This window comes from Patella vulgata, chromosome 4 (genome assembly GCF_932274485.2).
Source record: "Patella vulgata chromosome 4, xgPatVulg1.2, whole genome shotgun sequence".
Classification (NCBI taxonomy): Eukaryota; Metazoa; Mollusca; class Gastropoda; family Patellidae; genus Patella; species Patella vulgata.
This window is the reverse complement of record NC_065882.2, coordinates 4,198,136-4,220,368: the sequence shown is the minus strand read 5'-3', so window position 1 is coordinate 4,220,368 and position 22,233 is coordinate 4,198,136. Positions and strand designations below refer to the sequence as shown.

Genomic DNA, 22,233 nt, shown 5'->3' with positions numbered 1-22,233 from the left:
TTTTTTTTTTGGGGGGGGGGGGGGGGGCTATTTGTAAAACGAACACCGTAATGACCTTGACCTTCCGGTATTTAGGATGTTTTCCGGTATTTAGTGTTTTTCCGTTATTCAGTATAAAATGGTGTTTTCCGTTTTTTTTCCGGTTGTTTTCCGGTGTTTTAAGGTATATAGTATTGCCGCCTCATACCACACTCTATGGCGTATTCCCGTCTTCATTAGCCCAGTTTAGGAGCAGAACAGTAGGACGTTAAACCCCATTTCATTTCATTTCTTGGAAAGGCGGGGCCAAAAATTAGCCAAAGGGACGACATTATAGACACATTAGGCAAACAACAAAATGGTCACAAATCTATGGAAGAAATCTCTTTTGTCAACCTGAATGGGTTGTATTGTGTGCCCATTAGGTAATGTTAAAGGATTTATCACTGAACCGTGAAGTCATAAAACTGTTTCGGTGAGTCATTATCAACAGTTTTGCACTAATAAAGTATTGTCTTACACCAGTGGTTCTCAACCTTTTCTTGCCAACTGCACACCTTGGAACACATGAAAAAAATAGCCGCACACCTGGCTAAATATATATGAAATATATATGAATTTTGCAAAATAAAAACATAGCAAGTCATAGACGGCATACAACCAGTGGCGGATTAAGCTCCACCAAGGCCTGAGGCGGCAGTTGCTGGAGGGCCTATTTAGTTTTTAAAGTTAGAGCCAAGGTAGTTATAATATTATTAAAATATTAGTTATAACTATTGAAATTTGTCGTACAAAATGCTTTGACAGCAGAAACGTCACCGGAAACCAACTGTACATACACCTATTTTCAAGGATAATATTTCCTCATGATGGGTGTTTACAACGAAACTAGCGCAAGATCTTTTGCTAGATATTTTTTCTTAAGCCAAAGTCGTTTGATATTGGTAATGTAACTTTATATGCCCATAAATGACGTCATGTGGATACAATATATTAAGCAAGACATAACCGAAAACTTACAAGGATTTAACGTACATTGTAGGCCTAAGTTTAAAAAATAAGATCAGATCTCCAAACAATAGGGCCTATTTAAAATGGCCTGGGCCTAATTAATTTCGGGTGAGGGCCTTTGTTGATTCCCGTTGGGCCTAAACCCCACCCCCTAACATTCATTGTCCATGCGTTTTTAATCGTATCAAACAAGTCTAAAAATTTTTTTTTTACAAAATCTTTGGGCCTGAGGCTGCAGCCTCATCAGCCTCACTGATAATCCGCTACTGCATACAACGGTAGACAGAGACTATAAGTCATAGTCACATAGAATGACTCGAACTAAATAAAGAAACACACTGCTATGAACTTATCTAGACACCAGTGAATACTCGTTGGGATCACTAGCGTTGCCAAAGGGTTTTTAAATACACAAAATGTCTCTAATATGATTATTGCACTGCAAGCGTCAACTATTTAGATTCAATAATCTGAAAGAATTTTGAAAAAATATTGAAAATTAAAAAAGTTATGGCATTTTGAAGACCGCGAATTGGAGGCACCAAAATACGGCTTTTTTTTAAAAACGTAAAAAACCTGACCGAAGCTAATATCTCAGACACTATAATAGGTAGATCCACGAAACTTGCAGAATTTGAAGTTCAAGATGTACTGGATTGAATCAAATTATCGGGAGACTCTTCGGTTATATAGTGTGTATGCTACAGACTCTCAAACTTACGACCGAGACAATTTTCGTTCAAGGTCACAGCAAAAAAATGATGTGATAGTTAATAACAAACCATGTAGAAGTCCCAGGGCTTTGAAATATTTACCCAACCCGTTTTTTGATGTGATAGATACACAAATAATGTTTTCACATTGTTATCGTGTTTTTTTATTAGGCATCAGCTACTCGAATTGCATTTTTTGACTATACCATGTCAAGGTCATACAGAAAGTGTAAGGTCACGGGTCAACTGTAGGTCTAGAGAGAGAGAGAAATGGGGTTTAACGTCCACTCGACACAAACTAGGTCATTTCGGGACTAACATATGGTTTAATTTTATTTCAATAATTCGCTTGCGCGTAGGGGTCTTTAGCAGTGGGAGGAAACCGGAGGACCCGGAGAAAACCCACGAGGTTGGACAGGCGACCCTACTCCTTGTCACGTACAACCGGGAATTCGAAACCACGCCAGTCGACTCAATGACAGACTTTATGATACAGCGCGCGCACGCTAACCATTCAGCCATCCAACCCCCCTGTAGGTCTAGAGGCTATTAAAATATTCACAGTCTTTTCCTGGATACATACACATGCAAAACACACAGACAGCGTTCATTTTTTACCTGACAAAAATAGTTGTTTCAGGAATGGAAAATCACAAGTATTATGATCAATAAAAATATCTTTATTTCAATTAACAAAATCAATAAAACTTAAAATCAACAAAAATAAATAAATAACAGAATTTTTTTGGGTGAAAACATATGACCTAAATCTAAAAATAACAGAAAACAAAACTATGTATCATGATCAACATCAATCATATGAAAACTACCAACTACAAAACCAAAAATATAAAACTTAAAAAAATTAACAATATATGATATAATCACAGGGATTACACATGACAAAATAATTTCTTTTTTGGCATGACTGGACGTCATCAAAGTCATATGCAAATACAAAAAGTTACATGTATAAGTAATCGAATGTTATGACATTATTAAAGAAAGAATCACCCCTTCTCTATAAATAACAAATATCTCTGGTTATAAAATTTAAAAAAAAAAGATGTACAACAATGAGTAAAAAATTGCATACAGTGATAAAAAATATCAATGCTAAAGGCACATGGCTAATAAATAGATATATTCTTAAATAGATATATTCTTAACAAACCTAATAAAACTTTTTGGCATACATGGCTGGACGTCATCGAAGTCATATACAAACAAATATACATAATTGTATGTAATGATACATTATTAAACAAATATCTATGGTTATAAATTATTAAGAAAAAATAAATCCACAAAATGCTAGCTTGCAACAATGAGTAACAATATCTTTTTTAATATCCCATAAACAGATAAATATATCAATGCTAAAGCATACATTGTAAAAAAAATAGCAGAAAACAAAACTGAATCATGATCAACATCAATCATATGAAAACTACCAACTACAAAACAAAACTAAAACTTTAAGAAATTAACAATATATACTATTCAAAAAAAGTAGGGGATATTTGATTTTTAAGTGTTATTAAAGTCACCTAATGAAACTGTCGAAGAAACAAATGACAAAATGAAATGAAGTTCACATTCATCGATTTATTGCAAATGATCGTTAGACTAAGTAAGGCACAGGCTGACCATTATAAGGGTAAAATGATACCCGGGGTCAAACAGCAAAGTTACCACAGCATCACAACCAAGTCAGTAACGGGTAAATCCTCCTCTGTTTGCCAAACAAGCATTGATCCGACGTGGCATACTCCTAATGAGACGTCTAAGGTCATTTTGGTCCAGATTGTCCCATTCCTGTTGCAACGCAGCAGCAAGTTCTTGGACATTGGCAGGACGTTGTTGACGTTGACGTAACCTCTGTCCAAGCATGTCCCAGACATGCTCGATGGGGGAGAGGTCGGGACTCAGTGCTGGCCAAGGTAATGTGGTGATGTTCTGTTGTTGGAGGTAACCTGTAACGATCCTGGCCCTGTGACATCTTGCGTTGTCATCCTGGAAGATGAAACGGCGGCCATGACGTCGTGCAAACGGCACAACATGGACTGCCAAGATGTTGTCCCGGTAGTACTGGCCTGTAACACGCCCTGGAACAACATGTAAAGCCGTTCTTCCAGCAACAGTGATGCCTCCCCACACCATAACAGAACCACCCCCAAATCGATCATGTCTGATGACGTTAACGTCTTGGAAGCGCTCGTTTCGACGACGCCACACCCTCCTACGTCTGTCCAAAAAATCAACAGTGAACCTTGACTCATCTGAAAACATCACATTGCTCCAGCGTCGATTATCCCAGTGTTGACGATCCCTACACCAAACAAGGGATCACGCGAGGACGTCGGGCGCGAAGGTGACCCCTATGCAGTCGATTCCGAATCGTATGGCCACTCACTCTCACACCAGTGTCTGTTTGAAGACGAGCGCTGATCTGATTTGCTGTGATGACACGATTTCTCAAGGCCAAGGTACGGATAAATCGATCCTGGGCTTGAGTTGTCGCCCTTGGTCGACCTGAGCGTGGTCTGTCCTGTACAGATTGTGTATCACGGTATCTGGACCATAGCCTGCTTATGACAGACTGAGAAACATTCATCGTCCGCGCCACAACCGCCTGTGTTGTGCCGATCTGTAGCATGCCAAGGGCACGTAACCTTTCATTTTGGGTAAGCCGACGCATATCAAAATTTGTTTTCTGTTCACTAAAACAATTAAACTGATGTTTCCACCCTGGAATTCAATGCCACAATGACTGTAACATTCAAAGTCAGAGTCGTGCAAATCTTGGGTTGGACCCCCATGATGATCCCAAGCATCACCTGCATTCCATGCGGTAGCTATTGGTGCGTTTGGGCGTCACATGTAACTGGAAATGTTTCTTCTGTTAGGTTCTATAGTGACTTTTTTCGTAGTCATTTGCATATTTTAGTATTATGCCCCCAAAATCAAATATCCCCTACTTTTTTTGAATAGTATATGATATAATCACAGGGATCACACATGACAAAATAATTTACCAACTACAAAACAAAACTTTAAAAAATCACAGCATTTACACATGACAAAATAATTTCTTTTTTGGCATGGCTGGACGTCATCAAAGTCATATGCAAATACAAAAAAATATAGGTATATAATAAATCATTGTTAAACAAACAAAGAATCACCCGTTCTCTTCTAAAAATAATAAATATCTCTGATTATAACATTATCAAAAATCACATACAATGATAAAAAATATCAATCTTAATGCAAGAATAGTAAAATTACATGTAGTAACTCAAATGCCTTCTGAAAATACAAAAAGTATTATACTTTAAAATGTTTAAGCATTTTCCTGAGAAACTGACAGTTTTAAGTCCCCCCTCTTATAATCCTCATGCAAATTGTATGAGTAAATAGCATCATCATTATCAAATTTAACATTGTACCATTGAGGGAAGCCTGGAACAACATTGATCACATAACCGGGATATTCTTGTCCATCTGCAAATTTGTGTAAAATCCTTTTATCTACTAATAAAGGCACATCATAGGCAGAAACTTCTGACTTAGAACCGGCATCGAAGGCAGTTTTAACTAATTCACATAAATTGTCTCTTAGTTCTTTTACTGATAATTTACGATATTTGCCACCTGGTTCTTTCTTTGATAAATTGAAAATTTGTTTGTCGGAATGCTTCTGATGGAGTACTGATTTACGAAACTTTAATTGAGTCTGAAGAGCACATCTTAATTCTTTATCATTACCACTTAACTTGTCCATTCCTTCTTTAATCTGATCCACTGTCTGCCATAAACCATAATAACACACATCATTTGTCATACACTCTGCTCGCTGAATCCTACTTGCTTCCAACCTCTCCATCTCTTGTTTTTTGAGCTTTTGTAACCGGAAACGCTCATCACTTATGGATTTTGTTCTTGAAATGAATTCTTTCCTTATTTCTCTTCCTTCTTTTCTGGATTCATCTAGAAGCCTGTTTTTTTCATCCTCGCTAAGTTCTCTCAACCATGTAGATGTTTTGTTGAAACTGAACATAATGTATGCTTCATTTGCAAGTAAGGATGCATTAGGTCTGTAGGATATTAGATGGTCTAACTGTCCAAATACGAATTCAGGAAGTTTATTATGCTTTTTTGCTGAGGAAACTTCTTCCAGTAAAGATTCATCTGGATTCCAAAATTTGCCTCCTGGCAAGTGTTCTGGCACCATTCTAAGTAACAGTTCTTTTATGGCTGTAAATAATGACTGCAATAGTGGGCCTAAGATTACATCAACTTCTTCATTGGGTATTAACGAGCATCTTGAGATTTTATCATTATCATCAATACTGGTATTTTCAAACGGGGTACATTCACCATTCATAAATTTCAAAGTGAAATCAATATCACTACTCGCTTTATCCAAAAATGTCACTAGGGCATAGTACTGTTCATTCATATCTAAAATGTGTCCAGGTGCTTCGATAATTCTCCAAAGTGGGGCTGTTACAAATTTAGATATCAGTCTGAGTGCTTTGCATCCAGATAAGTAGAGCTTTTCCTGAATGTCCAAATGTACTGCTTTAAGTAAGGTGTTTGTAAAACCATGCTCTTTGTCAAGAAATATAAAAATATCTTCCTTGTGGTAATAGACGGCTTGACCCATCATGAATATCATATTGAATCTGTTATGTTTGAATCTTAAAATTTGGTTTTTTTCTTTCTTTTGACTTAAATATGTATTAAAAGGCAAATACACTCCATTTTTTTCATCTTCTCCTCTTGCAAACGATTTACTACAAGAGCGGAGTAGTCTTAATGTGCCACTCTCTGCCTTATGGAATCGCTTCAGTTCAGGCTTGACAGAAGATCCTATTTCCTTGCCATCTAAGAAGCCAGTTTCATATTTCTTCATTCCAGCCTCACATACATCAGCCATCCCACAAAGAAGATGCAATCCGCAGAAGAAATTGTTAATTTTCCCACAGTGAGATTTTTCCTCGACTAAAAGTTCATTATAATTATCTATAACCTTTGGCAAGACCTCTTCTTTGTAGCTCTCTAGCAAGGTATTGAATGCTTTTTCTGTGCTGGCTCTATCAGACATGGTATTTGCTATATTGCATAATAGTTCATACCCAACACTAAAGTTTTTTGCCTCGGATAGCTCCTTACAATGAGTTGAGATGTCAAATAGGATTTCTTTCAACACATCCAATGTACATTGTGCACTTTTGTTCACCATTTCTCTAAGGCCCAAAAGATAAGAATTCTGACTCTTATCGGTTAAAATGTAGGTTTGATAAGTATGTCCATGCTTCCTTGTTTCATCAGTGTAAAGGGTGGTATCTTTTTCTTTCGCTATAGTTTGTGATACCTGCTTTTGTGACATTGACACTTTTCTATCCACAATATTGTCAACAGTCTGGCGGGATGGAAGACGGTTCACTCGTTTTCCCAAAAGTGTAGTCACTTCCTGTATAACAGGCCCAACATTTTTTGTTGCGATCTTTAAGTTAGTAAGATTCATCACACATTCAATTAATCTATTTGAATAAATATTTATTGAAGGATCACAAACAATAATTTCATCAGTATCGTTTATCAATCCTTGCAAATACTCTACACTTTTTTCTAATTCCTTGTTTTGCTGTTGTAGAATGATATATTCTTCCTCCAAAACTTTATGTTCACGAGATCTTTCTTCAAGCACTACATTAACACCATCGATATGTTTTTTCAGGGTTTTAACATAATTATTTAACTGTCTAAAGCTAAAAATGTCTTGACTGTGCTTTTGCCTTTTCTTTTCGAGAATCTCAGTCTTTTGTTTCAATGACTCCTCTGATTTCTTTAACTTCTGTTGAGTTGATTCAGTAATTTTTTCTAGTTTTCGAGTCTTTGCAGCTACTTTCTTCTCTAAGGAGTCCTCCCTACGTGTAACTTTTCTTTTAAGCATTCTGTTTGCTTCTTTTATGTTTCGCAGTTCCTCTATCTTACTCTCTGAAACATCTTTTGACTGTTTTAACTCTGTCGTTGATTCTGTAGTGCTTAATGTTGGAACAGAAGACGGAAAATGAAATATTTGATTCCTATATGAATCTCGAACTTCAGCTCGCTTTTTCTTATCTGCGTCAATCATCCTGTAAACCTTAGATCTACACGCAGTAATATTGGCGTCTTTAACATCACAAATTTCACACATAGTAAATATAAGCTTTAAGATAAATGAGATACACATTTTCATTTTGCTCATGCCAAGTCAGTCTTATTTCAATATTTGGGGATATATTTTTCTCAAAAGTCCATTTTTTTTACAAGTAATGTTATTAAATTTGCAAAAACATCTAAATAGTTCACACTTAAGTTTGCACAAGTTGGGTTAAAAAAAAAAAAATCATTCATTGTGGTCTGATCCCATACACGCACCTACCAAGAGTTGTCTTTCCCTGATTCTTCCCCGGTTCTACTTTCCGGGGGATTTTGGCAAAACAAAAGCTCAAACTATACAAAATATATACCAGGCTATCCAAAAATGTCGATATCTCGAGCGGAATGCTCTTTTTTTCAAAGTTTCTATTACATTTAAAAACAAGCCAACAGTGAGGCTGATGTCCCCCGCCGAAATAGGAAAATAATTAGAGGACACATATAAATTTATCACAAATTATCTTTTACAAAGTATTGAACAATCAAACAGTATATCTTTACTTATAGTCTAAGCATACAATGTTTTTGATGGAATAATTATAGCATATTAAGGGGAAAACATGCTCTATGCCTACAGATCTAGAGTTTGGTTGTATCAACGGGTCTATTTTCCATCTTGCTGCAAGTTGTGCAAAGTTCACTGTTTTCTTTCTGTCATTAAATGTCAATTCATTATTGCATACTACATATTTAATTAATTTATAATAGTTTCTTTTTCAATTTGTTTTTTCCATTTATTTGTTTATTTACCTTGCCTATATTCATTGTATTGGATTGTATTGGAATTGCTTCGAAAGGCGGGGGACAATTAAAAACAAGAAAAATAAGCGAAAATTCGATCAAAATCTTACCTGCTATGGCAGTCCGCTAACTTCAGCTCACCAGGTTCCGGAAAAGTGCCACGTGACCACGTTTTGACTTCCTGAATATTCATGAGACCCCGTAGTAGAAACGGTACATTTTTCGGTCACGCTTTTTAGCACACCACGTGTTTTTTCGCATTTTCTTAGCGTGTCGTTCAAAATTTCACGGGTTTACACATTTGGAGATCAAAATAAAATACAAACGATGTTTAATCTTACCTAACGTCGTTCTTTTTGGCATTATCTTTACCTTGAACTGAGATTCATCAGAACTGTTCTAAGCGTACTTTCGCTTTAAATCGAGGCTTCCAAATACAGTGCTTCCGCTTTAAATTGAGGTTTGGACACAGATCACCAAATATTCCTACGCCGTCACCCCACCAAATATTCCTACGCCGTCACCACGAAACAAGGGCCAAAGCTATTTTTAGTCTTCCTCTCCCTTTTCCTTTTTCCCCCTTTTGCATGGCGATTTTTGTTGACTTTTTGGTGTAGAATTGAGGAAAAGGGTTTGAAAATACATTTTCTGCCAGGTTTTGGTGAATATTCATAATTTTGATGCGGAAGGATACAAGAGTTGAGAGGTTGGTTACGTTGAAATGTAGGGCCTGAAATTGCATGTTTACTTGTCTCCACTTCCAGCTTGTGTATCTCAAGTTTTTCATGAAGAACCCCATACGTGCTTTTGGGCAAGTGGTTGCCACATGTTGCTCCATCTGTGGTTGAAAGCGTTCTACCCAACGAAAATTTGGGAAAAAGTTAGAGCCGGTCTAAGATACGAGAATTAACATTGGAGTCAATGGGGAAATCTTTAGTGATCTGTGTCCATCTGCTTGTGCTTGTTATTACTTGCACTTTTTACATTGTATCGTACTACTAGGCTATAATATAGCGCTATTATAGACGTTATTGAACATGAGTATGACTATGCTAATTTTGTGACAACGTTTGGCGCGAAACAATAGTAGCTAGCACTGACAGGCAGGGAGCCGTACGTGACTAACGTACGCAATTAATTGGTGGCTAGCTTTTTTTTCGCACGTTTACAGTGAATGGCCATTTTGCTCAGTAATCCCAGCCAGAATTTGGCTATTTTCTAAATTTGCGTTAAAGTTTAAAATATTTGTTTTAGAACTGAAACACATTAACTATTAGTCAATCCCAACGCTAAAAACATCAACAGAATTGATTGTGTATATCTGAAATACGCCCGACCGACGCACAAAATAGTGCAATATGGCGGCCTCTATGAACAATTCTCGTAGACGCTGTCATTGAAGACAACGTCAATTCTATGAGTTGTAGGTGTTATTTTTGTGAAAAATCATTGGAAGAAGAGAGAACATGTTGGGACTGTACGAATTATATAGTCTTTATGGGTGCAACGGACACAATGCTGAAGATAATCCTATTGTTTACAATGTTACGAGTTGTTGACCATTGACGTCAATGTCAAGACCTGTGATGTGTAGATCACGTGATATTGATATCATGGCTATTGACTGTGTCTGAGATACTTCTCTGCAGGAAGGGTGTATCAGATGTTCAGAATGGCAGGGAGCGTGCGGGGGGGGGGGGGGCTAGGAAGCTAGGAAACTTGTCCAGGGGCCTGGAGCCTAGAGGGGCCCGGAGGTATGCCGCGTAATGTTTTAGAAAATGAATATTGGTATAAATTTACAATAAAAAAAAAATACATTGTTACTCTCGTCACCATCAGGGTAGGCCTATCCGGACCCTGTAGGTAAACAAGGCCTATTCCGGGTTACAACGATGGTGAATGCACCATATGATAAGAAACATTACCTCTCAACCCTATGTGTTTCGAGATAAGAGATGGTGCTATATAGTTTCTTGTAGCAAACCCCAACGCTCTTCCCATCGGGATTCAAGTAAGCAAAATTGGCAATTTTTTCTTCAAAACAAAGATTTATTATTGTTATTTACAACATTTCTGCCACATCCAACTACAATTAAGCATAAAATCCTACCTGATATGGGTACAAATCCCCCCTTTTTAAATCGAAAAGATAATATAGATTGCTTTCTCCGACAGTTTAAAATAAACGCCTTTACACATAAAGTCAAAGTACTAACCCGATCCGAGTTGCGCAGGAGTAATACACCGTAATTATGAATGTCCGTATCAATTTTGATTAAAACAACGCTTGATTTACTTTATTGACAATATTTGCTGATAAATGAAAGTTGTTTCAGTAGATTAGGCTGCGTAATAGTATGTGTAATAACTTCTAATAGTATAAAATTATCTTTTTTTTAAGATATTACATGCATTAGTTATTAATAAAGAAATTAAGTTTACCAGCTGAAACTAAAGGCACCCAATCGTAGCTGAAAACAAGCACGTCAGTATATCTCAACGTTTTTAGCTACGTTCTCGTAGCTAAGCGCATCAGTGTCGCGCTCTGCCGCCAGAGATTATTAAAAACGAAAATGAAGCCCAAACTTTTAACTTTGTTTCGTTAGGCGCTAAAATTTCGATATTTTTGCCAATAGCGGACCATTTTCCGACCAATGACAGCGTGATTCGTCACTAATATCTCCAGAAGAAGCTTGTATTTTGCGTATTGAAAAAAATAAACGAATAGTTTATGCGATGAAAAAACTTTCTTTTTCATATTTTGGTGTCTGGTGGTCATGGTTTTTGTTTTCCCATTTGTTTGCCTTGCTTAAAATTTTCTGTAAAAATCGTATACATCTGATTATTATTACATCAGTAAAACGAAAACGTTGTGCTAAATCTCAGTTTCCGTGTTTTAACAAAGTGGCATGTTACTAGTTGACCGACATTTTAAATCCTAAATCGACGATTTTAGTCGAAAACACCTAGTATTCTTCTAGAGTTTTGTAAAAGGAGCTAAATCGCTAATATCTGGGACCTAGAAATTGACACAAATGGGTCGCAATGCATACAATAATGTAATATGAATGTATATAAACTGATTTACATTCAATCGTTTCTATTTTTACTGTAATTTCTAATCAGTTATGTTCGGCGAAATGCGCCAAAGTCTCAATTAAATGACAATCTTTAGCGTCTGGTTATTCCAGTCTACACCGATGGTATTTATTGCGCATGCTCTCCAGATAAGAATATAGCGTCACCATTTGACATGATTTGTGGAATATGTCTAGCCTCGTTCTTTGAGACGCATTATGGTACACGATTCATGTACCAATGGTAAAATGTTTATTTTGTCTTGAATATTGGATATCAGAAGCCCATCTTTTCCCTGTAAGATCACAAGAACAATGTTGATTTAAATTGACAAATAATTCGTGTTTTCAATGTCGAAAATTTTTGACGATATTGAGTTAGAGACTTAGCTACTTTAAGTACATATTCTGCTTCCATTTAATAAAACTGAAAAAGTCCATTTAGTCTTTGTGCGTATGACAGATGTAGAATCGGAGTAGAAACGCATTACAAAACAATATACTAATGTTTTGATATGGCGGCCATTTAAGGCATCTATTCTCGAGGAATAAAGTAGATGGATCCCTGTGCGCAGAATGATGTTACCCCAGATATATGCCAAAATGACCGTAATGATATACGCTCCAGCTTGTTTTTCTACGGAAGCGTGTAGGGGTCATGCAGATTTTTTTTCCAGAACCCTCGCAATCCTGTCATTATTATTATTATTACAGCATATTTATAGTGCACCCTTTCATATAACATGTTCAGGGGCACTTTACAAAGTGACAATGTAAATCACACATAAACAACAAGATTATGGGCATGTTAACGATTTTATGTGGTACATTCTCGAGATTCAAATTTAATGTCCTCGAGTTCCCCTAATAATTTTCTCGAGATTATGACATCCTGTGTATTTTTATACTCCCAATTTGCAGCGCTCGTCTTCGTTTTGGAGTTACCCCCGACCCCACCCTTTCCGGAAATCTTGTTAACACAATACAGTTTTTAACTGATTTTGTTTTTAAAATGTGGTGTGAAGCACTGGGACCTATCGATTTTCAGTTCTCCGCAAATGTCTGTTCCAGAGTTACCCTCCTTATCCGTAAACGTTGTTGACGCGATTGAGGTTACAGTTTTTAACAGATTTTTTTTCCTTCAAATATGGGCTGATGAACCACATCGATATTCAGCGCTCTGTTCCTTAATACATTCACCCTCCCTCCAAATGCCTTCTTAACGTCATAGAAGCTACACTTTTCAAAGTATTTCTTTTAAATTTGGTGTGAAGCATTGGGGTTACGAGAGGACGAACTCTGTTGATATTCAGTGCTCAGCGATCTTCTGTTCCAGGCAGGGTAAGCTTACTCTTCCGGGCACCTGTTACCACTGTTTGTCGTGTATTTTGTACACGGTGAACAGTCCATTTGCTGATTACACTATTTTGCCTAGACCGTTTTTTTTAGGACTTCGGATTTTGTCTAATGGTTTGGATTGTTCGTACTTGGTTTTATTTTATTTCCATTTTCCGAAAACCTTGTTAACGCGATAGAGACTTAGTTATTAACGGATTTTCGAAACGCAGTGTTCCGCGACAAGGATGCATCCTGGTGATTGTCGGCAATGTACGATTTTCTGTTACAGAGATTAAATATTATTTGTCCGGGAAAGCTTGTGAACACGATAGAGATTAGATTTCTTGAAGGATGCTAGATCCTTATTAAATTTAGTCAACAGCCAAGTTGTCCTTTTGGATAATCCTCTTTTGAGACATAGCTTTGCTTGGATCTTTTAAATTTTGTTGTGAAGCATTTGGGTCATGAGAGGGGGAATCCTATTGATGAACGCGATAGAAGCTACTAGCTAGATTTCTTTACTCGTTATTGCCACTAGAGGATGAACCTTATTGGTTTGAAGCGTTCCCTGGCTTTCCGTTATGGGGTTATTTCTCTTTTCCCGTAAACCTTGTGAACGCCCATTTACACTGTAAAAATTTCTAATTATTATTGGCCGAATAAGGTTAGGAAGGGACATTGAATAGACTCCATCTGTTAGTATTTCCACCAACATTTCTTGAGTCAAATATTTACATCCTATTGACATTAAAACAAACATGGGACATGTAATGAAGATGTTTTTTATGAAAACTTGGGAAAGAGAGAGAAATGGGGATTAACGTCCACTCGACACAAACTAGGTCATTTCGGGACTAACATATGGTTCAATTTTATTTCAATAATTCGTTTGCGCGTAGGGGTCTTTAGCAGTGGGAGGAAACCAGAGGACCCGGACAAAACCCACAACTTGTCACGTGCAACCGGGGATTCGAAACCACGCCAGCTGACTCAATGACAGGCTTTATGATACAGCGCGCACGTGCTAACCATTCGGCCATCCAACCCCCCTACGAAAACTTGGGACGTGTAATGAAGATTTTTTATTTATTTTTATAAACAAACACATGGAGCATGTAATCATCATGGTGTTGGTCAATAAACATACACATGAAACATAATCAATATGTTTAATAAACATGTAATCAAGATGAAACATAATCAATATGTTTAATAAACATGTAATCAAGATGAAACATAATCAATATGTTTAATAAACGTCATGTAATCAAGATGAAACATAATCAATATGTTTAATAAACATGTAATCAAGATGAAACTTAATCAATGTGTTTAATAAACATGTAATCAAGATAAAACATAATCAATATGTTTAATAAACATGCAATCAAGTTGAAACATAATCAATGTGTTTAATAAACATGTAATCAAGATGAAACATAATCATGCCTCTGTGGTCACATTTTTGAAGATCCTCATCACTACCTCTTGCAATGCTCCTTACATTCAAATGCACGAAAGGAAACTATAGACAAATTACAACACGATCATAAAAACATTAACTATCTCTTGTTCGGGTTAACAAAACACTATACAGATGTAAACAACAATATTTTTAATCAAGTCCACAGGTTTACTGACATGTCAAACAGATTTTAATCTTGCTTATTAATTGTTTTAATTTACAATATTAGTTTCAAATTTACGTGATGATGTAACCTATAATATATATTGTACATTGCCATCTGTCTCATGATATATGTATTTTACATATATTTATGTATGTGTTTGCCATTTTAACTGTGTATATACACCCATTTTGTTCCTTTGTTTTAATATCATGTATGTATATTATCTAGAGAGAGGGGTTTTACATAGGCTAAGCCTGTTCCCCAATCTCATACTGACAAACTGAATAAAATATTGTTTATAAAAAAACCATAATCAATATGTTTAATAAACATGTAATCAAGATGAAACATAATCAATATGTTTAATAAACATGCAATCAAGTTGAAACATAATCAATATGTTTAATAAACATGTAATCAAGATGAAACATAATCAATATGTTGTTTAATACAAAAATACACAGAAAATGTAACCAAGACGTTGGTTAATACACAAACACAGGGAACATGTAATCAAGAAATCTCAACAATATATATCATAGCATATTTGATGCGTATTAAGTATGATATATTATGAATATTTTTTTTTTAATTTACCAATTTTATTGGCTATAGAATGTGGAAAAAAAACCAAATGTAATGAAATCAGGTCAAACTTACAATTAAACACTTGTTTATTTCTACTCATGAAGAGTTTGTTTTAAGGTCAAAAGGATGTAAATCTGTGACCAAAACATGTCAATTCAATGGAACGTGTAACATTTGTTCATTTGTTGTCAAAACATGGAATATTGGCAATTATTCAAGTAACTAAGGCAAAATGTCCCAGCAGTTGTTAACCAACCATATCACCCACGAGACATGGCGGCTTAAAGATGACACACTCCACTGGCAGAGAAGAAAAATGTATTTCTTAGTGATATTCTCATGCATAGAGCCTTAAAAAGTTGTGATATTTCTGGATATGTTATACTGTGCCATTTCTGATGTAAATTATCAAATTACAATTATGCGATATTGTTAAAACGTGAGTTTTTTTTGTGTCAATTTAAGCTGCTCTCTAAATCTGTTCACCTGAGTAGTACTTTCTAAGTGTCAAGTGTGGGTGAGTGATTGGTCACAGTCAGTCTTATCAATATTCCTAGATGTGTGTGAATTATTTCTTCTCGACATTTATGATGGATTTTACGAGATTAACATTGTAATATTCCGACTATATGTGGAAATTGATGAAGATTTGTTTCTGTGCCACATAAACAGTACTCATAGTAAATCATTTCTGATATTACAGTCAGTCTTCACTGGTTAGTAAAGTGTTTTTCTTGTTACATAAATATATCTAAAATGGCGAATCACAAAGCTAAAAAGACAAAAAGGAGTCACCAGGACATATTAACCAGTATAAACGATTTTTTAGACACTATGCTCCAGGATGATAACTCAATAAAACCCTTCTTGGCTGAGTTGCTAAAACATGACGTGTTTGTTAACCACATAATGAACTCAATTAAACCTCAAATATTAACCGAATTTAATGAAAAAGTTGAAAATCTGGAATCAAGAATTGATGATCTAGAGCAATATTCCCGACGTACGTGTCTGAAGATAAGTGGCATCAGCGAGTTAGTTGACGAAAGCACTGATGATATTGTTTTGTCTTTAATAAACGATCATGTTTTACCAGATGGTGCTACCAAGCTTGACAAGTCACATATTGGGCGTACCCACAGAGTTGGAGATAAACATGGCAAGTTTCACAGAGATATCATAGTACGCTTTATTAGCTATCGTGATAGGGCTTCAGTATATGCAAATAAAAAAAATCTCAAGGAGTACAATATTCAGAACAAAACTAAGGTTTACATAAATGAGGCGCTAACTAAAACTCAGCATTATACAAATCAACACGTGATCTATTTAAAGATAAAGTTATCAAAAACTGTTGGACCTACGACGGGAAGATATTTGTTAGTAATTTGGACGGCCGCAAACATCTCATTACACGTGAAGATGATTTGCTATCATTTAGAAACAATGTAAACCCCAGACGACATCTACACGCAGATCAGCGAGAAGGTCAAGGTCGCCCAGAAGCGTCGTCTGCAACTCGTGAACACCCTAATAACACTTATTATCTACCGGATATTAGCACGCATCATATGAGACAACCGTCCCTGATGGATATGGGTTTAACATCTACACCTAAAGGGGCGATATTAAGTGACACAGTCGGCAATGTAAACCAAAACTCAAATAGATATCAAATGATATCAGATGCTGTAAACTTATAAATTTATTTAGACATTTCATAAATCTGAAAAGTAAAATCTTCATTAGATTTCCAGCACGATAAAATCTTTCTCAATATGAAAATCATATACTCATTGTCTTGTCCAGTGAATACTGGTACCTAATAATGTATTTAACTCCTACATCTATTCGATAAGAAATTAACGCATAATGATAAATGGAAACTACTTTTATCTTACCTTCCTGATATTTTGTTACAACACGATGCATTTAATAATATAACTATCACATTGTTATTCTTACGAAATTTGGTATTAAGGTGTGTAGAGTATATTCCAGTGTCATGTTTCTCATACAAACGAAGCGGCGACACTTCAATTAAAATATAATTTGCATAAAATATGTCTGGTAATTGAATTTGATAAATGCTGTTAATATATAACTATAAAACTACTTAGCACGTCAGTCTATAAATATTCCAATAGCTACGGTGTATTATACATAGCGATGGCTTATCTTAGATATATAATATATATAATTTTGATATTACAATACATCATGTCAATATTACGTAGCTACTGAACCATATACATATACTGAGCTACCTGTAAATTGTCAGGTACAGCTCTGAAAGTATGAAAATCATAATATGATATTTGCATTCAATAGGTCTATCACTGCAGTGAATACAGTAAAGCTACTCAGTAATAATACCACTTGTTATTATTTAAAGTAATTGTACGCTCAACCAGCACAGTATACACATCCACAGCTGTTTGACTTAAACATTTTTTTTTTTTTTTTTTCTCTGCCAAAGGATAAATACATGAGCATTACTCTGCTCACAAGTTATTTAACTTGTTGTCTACCATGTGTCTGTATATATGTTTCTCTTCTAATTGTGACTCGTTCTGTACATAGCGAAGCTTCGCAAAAGTCTGTTTCAGTCTCAACATGTTTTGTAATTATGATTGTAAATACTATGCTTTGTTTATTGTTATTACTGTATTATTATTATTATTACATACAATTATTTTCTTAAAATGGGCTTCCATACACACAGATCTATTATCTCCTCCATAGCTTTAAATTTGTTTATTTACTTTTAAATAGTATTAAATGACGTCAATTAAACTTCTGTCCATCAATGTAAGAGGAATTCGAAATGCTTTAAAAAGAAAAAAGATATTTAATTGGTTAAACGAACAATCATGTGCTATTAATTTCCTTCAAGAAACTCACAGCAGTGTATGCGATGAAACCGATTGGCAGAACGAATGGGCTGATCGCATATTAGGTAATGTTAAAGGATTTATCACTGAACCGTGAAGTCATAAAACTGTTTCGGTGAGTCATTATCAACAGTTTTGCACTAATAAAGTATTGTCTTACACCAGTGGTTCTCAACCTTTTCTTGCCAACTGCACACCTTGGAACACATGAAAAAAATAGCCGCACACCTGGCTAAATATATATGAAATATATATGAATTTTGCAAAATAAAAACATAGCAAGTCATAGACGGCATACAACCAGTGGCGGATTAAGCTCCACCAAGGCCTGAGGCGGCAGTTGCTGGAGGGCCTATTTAGTTTTTAAAGTTAGAGCCAAGGTAGTTATAATATTATTAAAATATTAGTAAAAACTATTGAAATTTGTCGTACAAAATGCTTTGACAGCAGAAACATCACCGGAAACCAACTGTACATACACCTATTTTCAAGGATAATATTTCCTCATGATGGGTGTTTACATCGAAACTAGCGCAAGATATTTTGCTAGATATTTTTTCTTAAGCCAAAGTCATTTGATATTGGTAATGTAACTTTATATGCCCATAAATGACGTCATGTGGATACAATATATTAAGCAAGACATAACCGAAAACTTACAAGGATTTAACGTACATTGTAGGCCTACGTTTAAAAAATAAGATCAGATCTCCAAACAATAGGGCCTATTTAAAATGGCCTGGGCCTAATTAATTTCTGGTGAGGGACTTTGTTGATTCCTGTTGGGCCTAAACCCCACCCCCTAACATTCATTGTCCATGCGTTTTTAATCGTATCAAACAAGTCTACAAAATTTTTTTTTACAAAATCTTTGGGCCTGAGGCTGCAGCCTCATCAGCCTCACTGATAATCCGCTACTGCATACAACGGTAGACAGAGACTATAAGTCATAGTCACATAGAATGACTCGAACTAAATAAAGAAACACACTGCTATGAACTTATCAGTAGACACCAGTGAATACTCGTTGGGATCACGTGTTTTTTCGCATTTTCTTAGTGTGTCGTTCAAAATTTCACGGGTTTACACATTTGGAGATCAAAATAAAATACAGACGATGTTTAATCTTACCTAACGTCGTTCTTTTTGGCATTATCTTTACCTTGAACTGAGATTCATCAGATCTGTTCTAAGCGTACTTTCGCTTTAAATCGAGGCTTCCAAATACAGTGTTTCCGCTTTAAATTGAGGTTTACAATAGCACGTGTCGTGTCATCTGCTTGTGCTTGTTATTACTTGCACTTTTTACATTGTATCGTACTACTAGGCTATAATATAGCGCTATTATAGACGCTATTGAACATGAGTATGACTATGCTAATTTTGTGACAACGTTTGGCGCGAAACAACAGTAGCTAGCACTGACAGGCAGGGAGCCGTACGTGACTAACGTACGCAATTAATTGGTGGCTAGCTTTTTTTTCGCACGTATACAGTGAATGGCCATTTTGCTCATGCAGTAATCCCAGCCAGAATTTGGCTATTTTCTAAATTTGCGTTAATGTTTAAAATATTTGTTTTAGAACTGAAACACATTATTAGTCAATCCCAACGCTAAAAACATCAACAGAATTGATTGTGTATATCTGAAATACGCCCGACCGACGCACAAAATAGTGCAATATGGCGGCCTCTATGAACAACCCTCGTAGACGCTGTCATTGAAGACAACGTCAATTCTATGAGTTGTAGATGTTATTTTTGTGAAAAATCATTGGAAGAAGAGAGAACATGTTGGAACTGTACGAATTATATAATCTTTATGGGTGCAACGGACACAATGCTGAAGATAATCCTATTGTTTACAATGTTACGAGTTGTTGACCATTGACGTCAATGTCAAGACCTGTGATGTGTAGATCACGTGATATTGATATCATGGCTATTGACTGTGTCTGAGATACTTCTCTGCAGGAAGGGTGTCTCAGATGTTCAGAATGGCAGGGAGCGTGCGGGGGGGGGGGGCTAGGAAGCTAGGAAACTTGTCCAGGGGCCTGGAGCCTAGAGGGGCCCGGAGGTATGCCGCGTAATGTTTTAGAAAATGAATATTGGTATAAATTTACAATAAAAAAAAAATACATTGTTACTCTCGTCACCATCAGGGTAGGCCTATCCGGACCCTGTAGGTAAACAAGGCCTATTCCGGGTTACAACGATGGTGAATGCACCATATGATAAGAAACATTACCTCTCAACCCTATGTGTTTCGAGATAAGAGATGGTGCTATATAGTTTCTTGTAGCAAACCCCAACGCTCTTCCCATCGGGATTCAAGTAAGCAAAATTGGCAATTTTTTCTTCAAAACAAAGATTTATTATTGTTATTTACAACATTTCTGCCACATCCAACTACAATTAAGCATAAAATCCTACCTGATATGGGTACAAATCCCCCCTTTTTAAATCGAAAAGATAATATAGATTGCTTTCTCCGACAGTTTAAAATAAACGCCTTTACACATAAAGTCAAAGTACTAACCCGATCCGAGTTGCGCAGGAGTAATACACCGTAATTATGAATGTCCGTATCAATTTTGATTAAAACAACGCTTGATTTACTTTATTGACAATATTTGCTGATAAATGAAAGTTGTTTCAGTAGATTAGGCTGCGTAATAGTATGTGTAATAACTTCTAATAGTATAAAATTATCTTATTTTTAAGATATTACATGCATTAGTTATTAATAAAGAAATTAAGTTTACCAGCTGAAACTAAAGGCACCCAATCGTAGCTGAAAACAAGCACGTCAGTATATCTCAACGTTTTTAGCTACGTTCTCGTAGCTAAGCGCATCAGTGTCGCGCTCTGCCGCCAGAGATTATTAAAAACGAAAATGAAGCCCAAACTTTTAACTTTGTTTCGTTAGGCGCTAAAATTTCGATATTTTTGCCAATAGCGGACCATTTTCCGACCAATGACAGCGTGATTCGTCACTAATATCTCCAGAAGAAGCTTGTATTTTGCGTATTGAAAAAAATAAACGAATAGTTTATGCGATGAAAAAACTTTCTTTTTCATATTTTGGTGTCTGGTGGTCATGGTTTTTGTTTTCCCATTTGTTTGCCTTGCTTAAAATTTTCTGTAAAAATCGTATACATCTGATTATTATTACATCAGTAAAACGAAAACGTTGTGCTAAATCTCAGTTTCCGTGTTTTAACAAAGTGGCATGTTACTAGTTGACCGACATTTTAAATCCTAAATCGACGATTTTAGTCGAAAACACCTAGTATTCTTCTAGAGTTTTGTAAAAGGAGCTAAATCGCTAATATCTGGGACCTAGAAATTGACACAAATGGGTCGCAATGCATACAATAATGTAATATGAATGTATATAAACTGATTTACATTCAATCGTTTCTATTTTTACTGTAATTTCTAATCAGTTATGTTCGGCGAAATGCGCCAAAGTCTCAATTAAATGACAATCTTTAGCGTCTGGTTATTCCAGTCTACACCGATGGTATTTATTGCGCATGCTCTCCAGATAAGAATATAGCGTCACCATTTGACATGATTTGTGGAATATGTCTAGCCTCGTTCTTTGAGACGCATTATGGTACACGATTCATGTACCAATGGTAAAATGTTTATTTTGTCTTGAATATTGGATATCAGAAGCCCATCTTTTCCCTGTAAGATCACAAGAACAATGTTGATTTAAATTGACAAATAATTCGTGTTTTCAATGTCGAAAATTTTTGACGATATTGAGTTAGAGACTTAGCTACTTTAAGTACATATTCTGCTTCCATTTAATAAAACTGAAAAAGTCCATTTAGTCTTTGTGCGTATGACAGATGTAGAATCGGAGTAGAAACGCATTACAAAACAATATACTAATGTTTTGATATGGCGGCCATTTAAGGCATCTATTCTCGAGGAATAAAGTAGATGGATCCCTGTGCGCAGAATGATGTTACCCCAGATATATGCCAAAATGACCGTAATGATATACGCTCCAGCTTGTTTTTCTACGGAA

General features: G+C 35.8%; 1 protein-coding gene across 1 annotated transcript; it reads right to left on the bottom strand.

Moving 5' to 3' along the window:
• Window positions 1-4,897: 4,897 nt before the first annotated feature.
• Window positions 4,898-7,887, bottom strand: LOC126830753 (uncharacterized). The gene has a single exon (XM_050561153.2). The coding sequence runs from the start codon at window positions 7,849-7,851 to the stop codon at window positions 5,050-5,052; it is 2,802 nt and encodes a 933-aa protein (XP_050417110.2). The 5' UTR covers window positions 7,852-7,887; the 3' UTR covers window positions 4,898-5,049.
• Window positions 7,888-22,233: the final 14,346 nt, after the last annotated feature.

What these genes read in the sequence shown, in the direction of transcription:
- LOC126830753 (XM_050561153.2), bottom strand. Translation starts at nt 7,851, where the DNA reads ATGATTGACGCAGATAAGAAAAAGCGAGCTGAAGTTCGAGATTCATAT.